At 48.7% G+C, this 14,002-nt stretch overlaps 1 protein-coding gene across 1 annotated transcript; it reads left to right on the top strand.

Annotated features, from left to right (window-relative positions):
- The first annotated feature begins 466 nt into the window (after positions 1-466).
- Positions 467-1,829, top strand: LOC100193030 (CCR4-NOT transcription complex subunit 8). The gene has a single exon (NM_001138198.1). It carries the CDS (start codon positions 854-856, stop codon positions 1,694-1,696), a length of 843 nt encoding a protein of 280 aa, NP_001131670.1. The 5' UTR covers positions 467-853; the 3' UTR covers positions 1,697-1,829.
- The last annotated feature ends 12,173 nt before the right edge of the window (positions 1,830-14,002 follow it).

The raw sequence follows: 14,002 nt of genomic DNA, 5'->3' as shown, positions 1-14,002 counted from the left end.
GGATGGAGCAAGAGAGGAGAGGAGCAGGACACGAAGACCAGCAATGGCGACTTGTCTTGCCGGTGTACAGCTCCGTTGACACCGGAGGCGAGGCCGCACGAGAAAGCGAGCGCCGAGTCACCGCCACAGCCCAGAGGCCGAGAGAGGAAAAGTGGAAAACAAATGCTAGGGTTACGTACGGAGAGGAGCCGCGCCCCGCGTCGCGTTTATGCGGCTTTTTTAACGGACCGGCGCCGTGCCGCGGCGTACGCGGGCCGTGCTCGTGCCTGCACCGCGGGCCCACCTGGCAGCCCAAGCACGACACGTGTACCGAGCCGGGCTGGCACGAGCACAGCGGCTGTCGTGCCGGACCAGGCCTATCCCGTGCTTGGACGTGCCGGGCGCCGAGCTGCACCACGGGCCGGCCCGCTTTGGACATGTATATAGTCCGGGTTCGTGTTGGGTTCGAGCCTCGACTCCAGGGTGGCTCAAGGTCGGCTCGTTGAGTCGTTGACAGCCGTAGCCCCCACCCCCAGCACGCCGTCCCCGCTTTCCTCTCGCCATCTTCCCCAGAATTCCGACCCGCTAGATCCGCACCCTGTTCTTTCGCCTCGCTCCTCGGCACCTGCCCGTCTCCCATGGGCTCTTGCCGCCGCTGACACTGGGGCCCAACGCTCTCCTCCGCGTCCGCACCCGCCTCCGCCTCCGCCTCCTCTCCCTCCCCTTCCACCTCCTCCTATTGCCTCCACTAAACCTAGCCGACCGCCTCCGCCCGCCGACATCGGAAGCCCTAGTTGCTGCGGGAACCGCCCTGCCGGCCCGCCGCTCCTCCGCCCCAAGTGTCCCTGGTTTCTTGGATGCACCGACTGCTCCGATGGATGCCCCTGCGCCCGCCGTGGAGATCCGCGAAGTCTGGGCGAGCAACCTGGAGGAGGAGTTCGAGGTGATCCGCGACGTCGTCGACGCGTACCCGTACGTCGGCATGGACACGGAGTTCCCCGGCTTCGTGGTGCAGCCGATCGCCGAGTACCGGTTCACCTGCGACCGCATCTACGCCGGCCTCGAGGGCAACGTCAACGTGCTCAAGCTCATTCAGCTTGGCCTCACCTTCTCCAACGAGGCAGGCACACTCCCACCGTGTGGCACGGGGGGACAGTGCTGCATCTGGCAGTTCAATTTCCGGGGCTTCAACCCGCACACAGACCCTTACAGCCCCGACTCCATCGACCTGCTCCGCCGCAGCGGCATCGACTTCGACCTCTTTGCGGTGGAGGGGGTCGATTCCACCCGCTTCGCCGAGCTGATGATGTCGTCTGGGATCGTGCTGAACGACGATGTCCAGTGGGTGACCTTCCACGGTAGCCACGACTTCGGCTACCTCCTCAGGTTGCTCACCGGACGGGAAATGCCCAACACCTTGGATGAGTTCTTGAAGCTCACCAAGATCTTCTTTCCGGTGATGTACGACGTCAAGCATCTCATGAAGTTCTGTGGCCCTGGCCTATATGGTGGGCTGAGCAGACTTGGGAAGCTGCTCAAGGTCGAGCGTGTTGGGACCGGCCATCAGGCTGGTTCTGATTGTCTGCTGACCCTGCAGTGCTTCATGAAGCTCAAGCAGTTGTACTTAAAGGAGTCTGTCAAGTTGTATGATGGTTTGTTGTTTGGGCTTATTCCTGGGGAAGTGGAGATCAAAACTGCTCCCCCGCCCATTGGATGAGTAATGGTAGTTAAATAACAAGATTCTGATTGAGAAAAATAGGGAACAAAATCTATCATCGGCGAATATATGACTGATCTGAGGATTTCCTGTGCTTGTTATGATATATGCCTTCTCTCCTGGCTATTCTTCCCATTAGTCACTTCAATCCATGCTTCTTTGTGTTGCGTACTCATCTTGCTAGGTTTACCTAATAGTTGACATCAACATTTGTTTGAAATCGAGTAGCAAATGCTGCTGTATCACGCCACTGAAAGTTCCTTCATCCTGTGTATTTATCTGTAGGTTAGCTTGCTCATGTTCAATATTTTGATATTAGTGATCGAAAGCATGTGTAGGAACTAGGAACTATTGATTTTGTGATCTTGAGTAACCTTGCCTGGTGGGCTATTGAGTAACTGCTTGTTTGGGGGCATCATTCCTGATAAAATGGGCGATTTCTAGCTTCTCTTTCTTTTGCAGCTGTGTCACTTTTTGTGCAATCTGGTAACTGTAAGAATGTCAATATGTCATTGTTGATTGTTGCCATGTGTTAACTTTTTCTATTCCATTCTTCAGTAATTCAGTAAGTGGTAAGTTTTCATAGTGCTGTACAGCAGTTTAGCTGCAAAAACATGCTTTTCTGCATTCCAATTCTTTTGCTTGATGCTACTTTGAGCCTGTTTAGATGGACTAACAATCCTGCACTATTGTTTGATATTTGATCTGTTGCTTGAGTGAAATTTTGTCCAGGGGTGCTAAATGTTTCTAACCTTGTGTTGCTTGTAAAAGATCATGTATATTGTCCTATGGGTCTGCAGTTGTTGAAGCAAGAACAATGCTATGCAAGGTTTTAAGTCGAGTCGACAAGGTACCGATTTGGCGACTAGTGGATAAGTCAGTCGACTAGTCGTCGACTTGTCAATATAGTGGTTGTTTTGTCTATATAATGGCTTCATATAGATAATATAGCATTTATATATGAAGAAAGGGCATGTTTTACCTCATTTGAAGCCTAAAATTGAACGAAATTGAAATAAACAGCAAGTCTTATCTCATTTGAAGCCTCAAACTGAACCAAATCAGCCACATAAGTGATAAGTTATAAACTCATAAGTCATAACAACCATATATAGACATATAGTTCAAATTGGAAATCAAATAGCAACAAAATATAGTTCAAACTTGAAAGGAAATGTAACATTCCAGTGTTACCTAGGGTTTGCCCCAGTGCCCCAACTTGTGACTATTATCACATCTGATTTTAATTAAGCAAGAGACATCTTACTTAAGGAACTAAAACCTAAGTTAAGTCTCTTTCGTCTCATAAACCACATTCTAAACATATCATACACCTCAAGTGAGAAAAACATCTAAATCCCTAACACCTTTCTAATGAGCCATTTAAGCACATAAAGGAAATTGGACAAAAACTTGGGAAAAATACAAAATTTTGATATGAACCAATTAACAAAGTTTTAGTGCACTAGATAACCTACAAAATGTAGTAAGGAAGTTTGGTCATTTGAATTTTCCAAAATCCCCAAACCAGCCCTTGAAGTGATGCCCTATGGAAAATTTCAGAAATTCAGAAATCTGAATTTCAGCCCCTTTTCAAAGACCGACTGTGTTCTCTGCTTTTCAAAACTTGAATCAAATAAGTCCAAATATAAAGATGGCGCCAAACTACCTTGGTCATGTCCTGGAAAAACTTGGGAGCAGGACTCGACCGTTCGACATGATCTTGGCAGGGATTTACCTCGGAACTCGGCCTTCTGACACTGGCACATTGGCGAGGCGACAACTCTCTGCCCTTGACCTGAAATCGCTCGGCTCCACGCGCAAACGACAGAGCTCAGTCGGGAGAACAAATCTTACGCAACGATCTTGCCCAAATTCGCGAAGATCTGCACCCTATCAGCGTTAGAACTCGGGCAGAAACAATGGCGCCACGTGTTCGATCACGGCTGACATGCCCGGTTCACGCCAGTCCGCGCACCCGCACCAAGCCGTGCGCGCCCGCGCTGGTCCACGCCCGACCGTGCACTGCTCCTGCGTCTATAAGAACAGGGAAGCCTCGGTCGTACTCCCTCTGCACCTCACCTGACTCCCCAAGTCCAGCACTTAGCTCCGACGAGCTCTGCGCCGCCCGCCAAGCAGCCTGAGCCCTCGGCCACCGTGGCCAGACCACTCCCGGCCATCTCCGCTCAATCCCGTGCCTCGACCAGTTTCTCCATAGCCCCATAGAGCTCCCCAAAGCAAGAAACCAGATGTTGCTTCACCAGAGAAGCCGTTCCACCCTCGTCGGAGTTGTTCTCTCCGCCGGTGCGCGTGGCCACGACTAGCCGGTAAGCCATAGTCCAATTCCTCGCGCCTACACCTTCCCTAGCACCTGGTGAAGCTCTCTGACCAGTTTAATTGAACTCTACCGCCCTGGTTAGGCTGGAGCCCTCGCCGCCGACGAGCTCACCCGCCTGCGCACGTGGACCGGCCTACCCCGACCATCCCCGGAGACGATCTGCACATCGGCGTGACCGTCACGACCTCCCCTACACCCTCGGCCACCTCACCAGAGCAATCTCGCCGCCGGTAAGCCCCTCCGCCCTTTCCTTCGTCGTGGTTACTGTTTCATTAGGGGAAGGACCACATAGTTAATTTAGAATCACCCAGGGGGTTTTCTGCATAGTCAGAGACTCATGTGAATAGTAACCCGAGGACTAGCCTGTAAGGAAACCTAGAAACTTTTGCCAGGGACCCCGAGCTGCGGATTGGACACCACTTCACCGGAGACGCCGAATCGACGTCGCCGGACTTCAACCGACCGCCGTCGCACGTAGACCGAGCCACACAGTAAGCCATTCGTCGATTCCTTATGTCTACGACATCCTTGACCTCCAGTGAGTCTGTAACACTTTGATTTTGGGGTATAAAATTTCTTTCTAATTATCACCCAAAATCATGTGTTACTCTTCCTTTTCTCACTCTAGGCTTTCTCTCTCTCTAGATTCTTTCTCTCTTTTTCCTTTTTGATTAGAGATAGCCTAAACTAGCGGAGGTTAATTATTTATTTTTGCTAAAACCTTATGAGTCATGACATGTTGCATCATGCTGAGTTTAAAATATTCTTTGAAGTGTTGCACAAGTTTGAATTTATTTGAATTTGAAACCTAGTTTGAATTTGGATTTGAAAAACCCTATAGAAAAAAGAAATAGAAAAGAAATTAGAAAATCTAGAGAAAAAAGGAGAAAGCAGCCCAGTCGGCCCACTAAGCCCAGCCAGACCGCGCGCCCGCGCCGCCTAACAGGCGGACCCCACCTGTCAGCGGCAGTTCTCCCTCGCGCGCGCCCTCCCTCTCTCGCTCGCTGCCCAGTGGGGCCGATCTGTCGGCGCAAGTTTCCTTCACCCGCGTGCTCTCTCTCTCTGTCTCGCGGGCCCGGATCGCCAGTCGCCGAGCCGTTGCCCCGCGCGTCCCCTTTTCTCTCTCTGCGCCGTGGGCCTGCCTTGTGAGTTCCGCCTTCCCCGCTCTCGCCGTGGACCGGCGGGTGCGCACTCGCGCACGTCGCCGGGTTTCTCGGCCACGACGCCGCCCACGCGCCCAGCTCCCTTCTTAGAGCCCCGCCAGTGCCCCGCGCACACCCCTCACCTCATTTCGCTCAGCTTCACCCTCTCTCGCGCTCTACCCACGCTGCCAGCCGCCGCCGAAGACCTGCGCCCGTGTTCCCAGCCATCCAGCTCGCCGGAGACCGCTCCAAGCCTCCCCGAGATCCGCCCCGAGGTGAGACACCCGTCCCCGTGCCCAATTTCCCTTATAGCGCCATGTGCTCGACCAATTGCACCTTCGCCGGTGCTCGGCCGTGGCGGTCCGCCGTGCTCGCGCGGTGGTTGGCCGATTTAGCCCGATCTAGTTCACCGGAGTAGGTCCCTGTGTCACCCCTGCCTCTGCTGAAGCTAGCGCAGACCTTAGCGCGCCTTAGGACCCCTCCCTATGGCCGGAATGGCTCACCGGAGTTCCTCCGGCCCGCCTGAGACCTTCTCACCGCCGTTCTCCCTTCTCTGCCCGTGGAATCATGGCCTTTTCCCCGCCATTGAGTTCGCTGTGGTGCCCTCTCCCTCTCGCGCGATCTAATCTCAGCCGTCGTTTTCTGATCCAACGGTTGAGGAGCCCGATACCCCTTCGCGTGGCTGTTTTGCTTAAGAAACCCCCTGGTTTTAGGAAATCAACCTGCCGTCCTCTGTTTTAGCGCATAGGTCCCTGGTTTGTTTTAATTAGACCCCTGGACTTTTATTTAATCACTGATTTAGCCCTAATTTCATATTTCAAACTTCAAAACTTGTTTATTTCATATCTTTTTTCATATGAACTCCGAATTTAGTGGTTCAAATTGCAAAATGTTCACCAAATTATTCTCTGTTCAAATAAACTATGACCAACTGTAATGTACACTTAAATTTTTACACTTAGAATATAGTATTAAAGTATATGTTGATTTATTTAATAAAAATAAATAAAAGGAGAACCCTAGGAATAAAGTATATTCAATCTTGTGAGATTAGTGTTATGCATTACTTGGATTTATTTCTGGCTTAACCTCTAGGCCTTAATGACATAAATAGAATTAGGAATGTAATTATGGATAATACTTAAAAGATAATCAAATTTCTAAATGAGAGTAGTTTATCTTATAATTCTAGCTTCATTTGTTTTATTCACTACTTAACCTTTTTGAGCTATGTTCCAAACATTTAGAGAATAATCAATTCCCCAATTAGGATTAGTCCATTTTTATAACTTGACCTCATTCCTCTGTACTTAATACTGTACCTTCTTGAGTTGTGTGCCAATATTTGTACATGTGTGATGTGATGTTCATTTTTACCTTCCAAATGTATTGAATGTATGCTCGCTTTACTTAGACAACGAGCAACTCATGGTTCCTAAGTGTGTTGCCGAAGATCCCTCTGAGCAACAACCTGGTGAAGGCAAGTGTCCTCAGACCTATCATGTCCTACTTTACTTTATAATTCACTGTCCCGCATTACTTTATTGAAACCTAAGGATTGACTAGTTTGTATTTCCCTTACCCTCGTTTACCTTTTTGGGTTAATCATGGTTAGCTTATGCTATTGCTTAAACTTAATCAATGAACATGATGTGATCTTTTATGATACGATGATGTTATCTCGATGGGGTCCTTGTGATTACTTTAGGGGGCTCAGGCTCTTTCCTGAGTACCTCTCTGTAAGGACCTGTTTGAGGAGTGACAACCCGGGATAACATTGCAACCATGAGGGTGGAATGGGACGCCCTTAGCTGATTAATTAGAGGAACCAGAGGAGTAGTTGGCTTCGCCGTAGGGCCATCAATGGGGTCCGGGCACAGTACTTGCTCTGCCGAGGTTGGTTGCAAAGGTTCTTTGATTTGGTTTTGTTAGTCACCCTTCCTTTTGGGGAGATGTACTATTTTTATCAAACTGGAGAAACCTAACGGGCGGCTATGACCTCTGGGAAATCTTTGTAAAGGCTACGTAGTGAGACCCTGCTAGGTCACCTTGGTAGTGATCAATGGGGAGGCTAGAACCCCGGGCAAAATGGGAATCATGGCTTGTGGTAAAGTGTGCAACCTCTGCAGAGTGTTAGAAACTGGTATATCAGCCGTGCTCACGGTTATGAGCAGCCCTGGGATCCTCTTCGATTAGAAGAACAATGGTTACTTTTATGATGATGATTAACAATGGTGATTATAATCCTGATCTCTGGTATTTCCTCTTGGAGGGAGTGCCTCTGGGTAATAACTGGGTTATTACTAAAACTTGGCTTTACTTTTAAGTAATAAAACTTGACCAACTAAAAGCAACTGCTTAACTTTAAACTTCACATACAGCTAGTCCGCTTTAGCCAAACGGGACATTTGCTGAGTACGTTGAAGTGTACTCACCCTTGCTTTACAAACCACCCCACCCCAGGTTGTCCCCATTGTTCCCAATGCTCAGGAAGCGAAGCTGGCAACATGGATGACTTCGAGGAGTTCCAGGAATACGATGAGTTCTAGTTTATCTTAGTGGCAAACCCCCATTTAGCTACCTGTGTAGGCTTACATTCTATGTTTCGATACTCCGCACTTTGATGTTATTGTTAAACACTATGGTTATGTATTAGACTCTGTGGATGGCTTGGACATCTTGATGTAATAAAGTACCTTTCCGCTATTTATTTCGAGAATTGTGTGATGATGTCCAATTATGTAATCGCTGTGTACGTGAGTTTCTGATCCTGGCACGTACATGGTCCACATTCGGTTTGCCTTCCAAAACCGGGTGTGACATAAGTGGTATCAGAGGCCTTGCTGACTGTAGGACCGCTAACCTAGACTAGAATGGCCGCCCTAAGGACTATAGACCCTTACTCTTACCTTGACCTTAAAGTTTTTTCAAAAGGTTGTCATCTTGACCAACTCTATGTTATCTACTTATCTCAAAAAGTTTTGTCTAACTTTTCTTTCTGTTTACTTCCTGGTCTAATAGTTCTACTCTTACTCTTGTGCTTACGATGTCTTCTGTAGATGGCCCGTATCAGGTGCACTGCACGTAAGTCTGTGATTACCTTTTTGCCTTCTCGCCTGGAGGAGCATCCCCTGCGTCGCACGGTGCCAGATCAGTCCCGTCACCTGGAGAGACTGCATCATCGCCTGCACGAGGAGCAGGAGCGCCGACGCCAGGAGTAGGAGCAGGAGCAGCAGGACTCTTCCCCCTCACCTCAGCAGGAGGTGGAGTCTGAGTGGCCGCCTTCCCCTGCACCTCAGCCAGAGATGCCCCCTGCACCACCTAAGGGCATCCCGACTGCTGGAGGATACCCTGACGGAGACGGAGACGATGACAACACCGGTGGAAGTTTGAGCCATGGCACGGAGCTTTTGGAGGAGCCGGAGCCGGAGGGATGGATCGCTAGACCCATCACTCGTGACGCTGCTCGCGGGTGTCACTTCCGCGACGCTCTCGATACCTTGTTGCGTTGGGCCTTCGACCGACACACCTGGTCTATCGAGTACCATTGTGTAGTCTACCAACATCGTCGCGGGCTATACCCGGACTAGTGGGAGGCTACTTGCTTGGTGCGCCGTCCGGACGATGATCTCCGGGGTGTAGAGGCCTTCTCAGAGCACTATTCTATCACTGAGAGGGATACTGCCGAGGCAGCCATGCAAGATACAACACGACAGACACTTTCTCAGTATTGCTCGTTGTTCAGCGGGGTAGCTGATGGCCTCGACCTGAAGTACTACCCTCGCCGTTCGACCGATAGTGCTGGAGGTGTGATTGTCTCGCCAGTTGGTGAGGGCAATCCCAGGCTGAGTTGCATGGTCAACTTGGTCATCGTGCTCAACACAGAGTTGGACCACGCCCTTGATGAGTTGGGCAAGGTTCGGGCAGAGGTTGCAGAATTGCGTGCTGAATGCGCGACATGCCACTATCTTGATGGTGGTTCTCCCGCCCCTGTAGGGATTTAGCACCCTTACCGTTCACCGCCCCGTGGTCGCTTCGACTATGGTGCCCCAGACTGCAGGACCCGCATAGATTTAGATCCATAGATCGGTGGAGTCGGAGTCTGTAATAATGAATTCAGTGCCTTAGTCTAGTTAGTCTTAGTTCGAGTTAGTTTGCTTATCGTATGTTGGAATGTTTGTCATGATGCACATGTAATGAAGTTGGATCTTTGTAATGATTGTCACCAAGGGGTGGGTATATCCTACAACTTAGTGTAGTTATTAATAAAGTCAGTTATTTAGTGGGGTAATCCATTTATTTCCACTTTCCTTTTTATCTGAGAAGTTGTCAGTGAAGATGATCAATTGTTTAGTGCTGTGAAGATTTCCGTATATCTTTTCTTATGCTGAAAGACTGCAGAATCAGATCTGATATGTGTGTGATTCCTACAGATGTCTGAGAACAGGCGCAGAGGTGCGAGGCATGCACAGCCAGAGCAGCAGGCACCCCAAGAGGAAGCAGCTCCGCAGCAGCATTTGCCACCGCCACCCCCGATGACCATTGAGCAGATGTTCTTGATGCAGACACAGGCAGTTCAGGCAATTGGTCAGACATTAGTAGCGATGCAGCAAGCTCAGCAGCAGCCACCACCACCTCAGCCTCTAGTGCAAGTCCAGATGCCACAAGTGCCAGAGACAAGCGGGCAGAATTCATGAGGGGCATCCCCCTATTTTTGCCCACTCTGCTGACCACATGGACGCAGAAGATTGGCTGTGTACCGTGTAGCGTGAGTTGCACACTGCCCAGTGCAATGACCGTGAGGTGTTGTATGGTCCCTGACAGCTGAGGGGAGCAGCACAATCTTGGTGGGAGTCCTACCTCGCCACCCATGCCAACCTTGAAGCCATTACTTGGGAGGAGTTCAGGGACAACTTCCGTCGCTACCATGTGCCCGAGGGACTGATGATAGTGAGGAAGGAGGAATTTCTCGCCCTGAAGCAAGGTCCCCTGTCCGTCAGTGAGTACGTGGATAAGTTTTTGCAGTTGTCACGTTACGCCCCAAAAGACGTCAACACAGATGCCAAGAGGCAGTACCGCTTTCTGAGAGGATTGGTTGATCCCCTCCATTATCAGTTGATGAACCACACTTTCCCCACCTTCCAGCATTTGATCGACAGAGCAATCATGACTGAAAGGAAGCGTCGAGAGATGGAGGATAGGAAGCGCAAGATCGGTGGACCTCAGGCCGAGAGTAGCAGTCGTCCCCGCTACTCAGGCAACTCGCCACAACAATTCAAGCAAGGCCACCCGCACCAGCACCAGCATCAGCGTCAGCACCAGCACCAGTATCAGAGGCAGTTTCCTCAGCAACAACAGCGGCAGTACCGTCAGAACACTCAGATGGGAGGAAATCAGTACCAACGTCAGAACAACCAGGCAGTTCATCTTCCTGCCCCCGCAACCAACCAGAATGGCCAAGCAGCCCCAACACAAGTAGGAGGTCGTGCATGCTTCTACTGTGGAGAACAAAATCACTGGGCGAAGAATTGTCCAAAGAAAGCAGCTCATCGGCCGCCAGCAGTCAATGCCCTAGCAAGACAAGGAGCGCCACAGCAAGCACCATGAGTCCGTGGTCAGGCCTACAACTGTGGAAAGGTGAACCACCTAGAGGCCGAAGCAATCCAGGATGCTCAGGACGTGGCAGTAGGTATGTTTCCAGTCGAATCCTACCCAGCAAAAGTATTATTTGATACTGGTGCCACACATTCTTTTGTTTTTGCATCTTGGGTAGAATCACATAACATCCCCATAGAACCAATGATCCCACCTTTGAGAGTTAATTCAGTTGGGGGAAAAGTTCAGTCCGATAGGATTTATTCGAATCTAAGGATTGAAATAAGGGGGATAGCCTTCCTCGCTAGCCTAGTAGTCATGTGAACTCAAGGGTTAGATGTCATCCTAGGGATGAACTGGCTAAACAGAAATCAAGCCACTGTCAGTTCTGACAAGAGAACAGTTAAGTTAGTGTCCCCATCCGGAAAGGAAGTAGTAACCAAGCTGTACTTATCTGAACAAGAAGAAGGAGCTTGTCACCATTTATCAGTAGATGACAAGGAGTCCAATCCGATTGAGGCAATTAGGATTGTGTCAGAATTCCCTGATGTATTCCCTGAAGAGTTACCAGGCATGCCACCTGAAAGGAAAGTTGAATTTGCCATAGAGCTTATCCCAGGCACCGCCCCTATTTCCAAGAGAGCTTATCGAGTGTCCGGACCAGAGTTGGTGGAACTCAAGAAGCAGATTGATGAGTTGTTAGAGAAAGGCTACATCAGACCAAGTATGTAACACCCCTGGTGTTACTATTACTAAATTTGAGCATAACATCGTAAGCATTGGCATATCATGTGTTTGTCACACTTAGAGTGCATTCACTAGGCAAAAGTTCAAACAAGTTGTATTGATGTGACATGTTACTAGTGAAACCCTAGGGTACAATGTTTAACCCTAGATTGGGCTTAAAGGGGTAACCAAAGCCTAAACAAGAGAAAACTTCAAAACTCAATTGGAATAACCATATAATGTCACCATGAATAGACATACATGGTATTCAAACCCTAGAAGTATCAAAAGCCCTAAATAGAACCCTAGAAAGCCCTAAACTTAAACCCTAGGGGGCTAAATGCAAAATTAGTGCACTTTTGGACTAAAGTGCAAAAACCATGAAAGTAAGGAACCTTAAGTACTATGGTTCACAAGTATGTGGATTTGCAACTTAAACCCTAAGTTTTGGACTTATTTGCAAAAAAGCCACACTTATACTCCAATGGCTATGTTTGAATTTCAGAGAATTGGCTCAACTTTGGGACCCTATATCTTCCAAATTATTGAGAATTTACCTAGGGTCAACACATCAAAAGCCTAGAGCTATTATAGGAGAATAACTTTGATGCAGACATCCTCTTTAGTTGTTATACAAAAATTAAAGAAATGGCAGCCCAAAGTCACTCTGTCAGAGTGGTGTTGAATAACTGAAACTGAATTTGAAAACAGAAATGGTCACAGTGGAATGGAGCCAATTTGGACGCGCCATATCTTTGGATTCACTCGATTTTGACCCAAATATCCTATAGTAAGTTTGAAGATGGTTGATAGGTGAACAAACTCTATTAATGAAGTTTGCTCTGTCCTTAACAAGAATCAAGAGATTGAGTGGATGGAAGGGGGTCGGTTCAGACAAACTCTGAAGATCCAGTGCACTGAAATATCTGAAGAACACATGGAAAAGATCTATGGCACTGTTGAATCAGATGAGCTCGAGTGATCCAGTGGGGGGGTCGATCCGGGGGAGGGTAACTTTGGACGTGGCATCATCCCGCGAGCTCAGTCGTGCGTGGCCGGAGATATTCATCGGCGGTCGCCGTCACTCAGTGCTTTCCGCCGCGGTGTCACCCATGCCTTGCTCCTCCCTTACTGTACCTCTTCTATACGTGGTTACCATGCGTAAGCAAAGCCTTCCGTGGTCGCTGATCGTTAGCCGGACCGCCGTGGCTATAAATAGCGCTATGAACCACGACGAGGTATTCACATCTCCACCAGTGAGTTGATTGAAGCCCAAAATTCACACTGCCTCTGCCACCTCTTCCCAAATTGAGTGTGCACGGTTAAACTATAGTTCCTTACGGCCGTGTAGCCCCAATCTCACCTCCCAATTCCACCCAGAGTTGTCGCGGTGCCATTTTCCCCTTTTTCTGTCACTGGGAAGCACAAGTTCTCCGCGCTCCGTGGCCGGACCACTCTGTTAGGGCTCTACACCTCTCGAGTGTTGTTTTAGCAGCTCTGTATACCCATGAAGCTCATCGTAGCAGCCATTTGACCAATTCGGGCGTGAGTGAATGGGAACGCGGGCTCGACGTCACGGTTTCTGCCGTGCGCATGGGTAGAACGTTCTCTTAGTGTACAAACCAAAATTAAAGGCTGTTCTCGAGTCGCCTGGGGTCGGAAATGCTCACCCCATAGCTAATTGGGATAGCCACCGCCGGCCATGGCCAGTACAAGTCGTGGGGTAATCGACGGCGAGCGCGCCGTGCCAGGGGTCTATTTGGAGAAGAAACAGAAGTCGGGGGACATCTGTGTAATTGTCAGAGAGAGGATGAATAGTGGTTTTGGGTTCTTAACGTATTATTCAAGTAAGCAAGGGTCTCTGTGCAAAACTGCCAGCGCGAGCGCGCGCGTGGGCGCTTTCCTCTTATAGTGGGCTGACTTGGGCCGGATTCGGTCGAATACTGTTCATGCCTTTTCTTTTTCCTTTTCTGCCAGAGCTAAAGAAATTCTAGAAAATTGTAGAAAAATCCTAAAAATACCATACCAATTTTGCTAGGCTTCTAATTTCCTATAGGATTTAATAGAAATAGTTTCATGATTTTTAGTCCAAATAGGAAATTATAGAGCATTTAAAATAGCCAAAAACCATGCTTCTGGATTTTTAGGGAATAAATAATAAATCCAAAATTCACTAAACTTTTAGGATAAACTCTATATAATATTTAGAGGACTTGGGTAAAATTTGGTATGTTTTGGACCATGTTTGATACTTAGAACCCAAAACCCTACCCCCTGCCCTTTGAACTTCACTATTGACTCCGAAAACCCTAAGTTCTCAGAGATCCGTGAAGGAAAGTTGTATTCAAGACCTTAGATAATAAACTTTTATTGTCTTTGCATCTTCATGAGCACTACATGAGCATTCGTTATTGTACTTGGCTATATTTAGAAAATGAGGAGGAAGTAGAAGTCGAAGAGACAAGGACTTCATCACCACCACCACCCGAGGAACATCAGGCAAGC

Source organism: Zea mays, chromosome 4, assembly GCF_902167145.1.
Source record: "Zea mays cultivar B73 chromosome 4, Zm-B73-REFERENCE-NAM-5.0, whole genome shotgun sequence".
In the NCBI taxonomy this organism is placed as follows: Eukaryota; Viridiplantae; Streptophyta; class Magnoliopsida; order Poales; family Poaceae; genus Zea; species Zea mays.
The sequence above is the reverse complement of the archived record's forward strand: the minus strand, read 5'-3'. Positions and strand labels throughout refer to the sequence as shown.

Bases quoted from the DNA above. Each gene is read 5' to 3' on its own strand.
- LOC100193030 (NM_001138198.1), top strand. From the start codon at position 854: ATGGATGCCCCTGCGCCCGCCGTGGAGATCCGCGAAGTCTGGGCGAGC.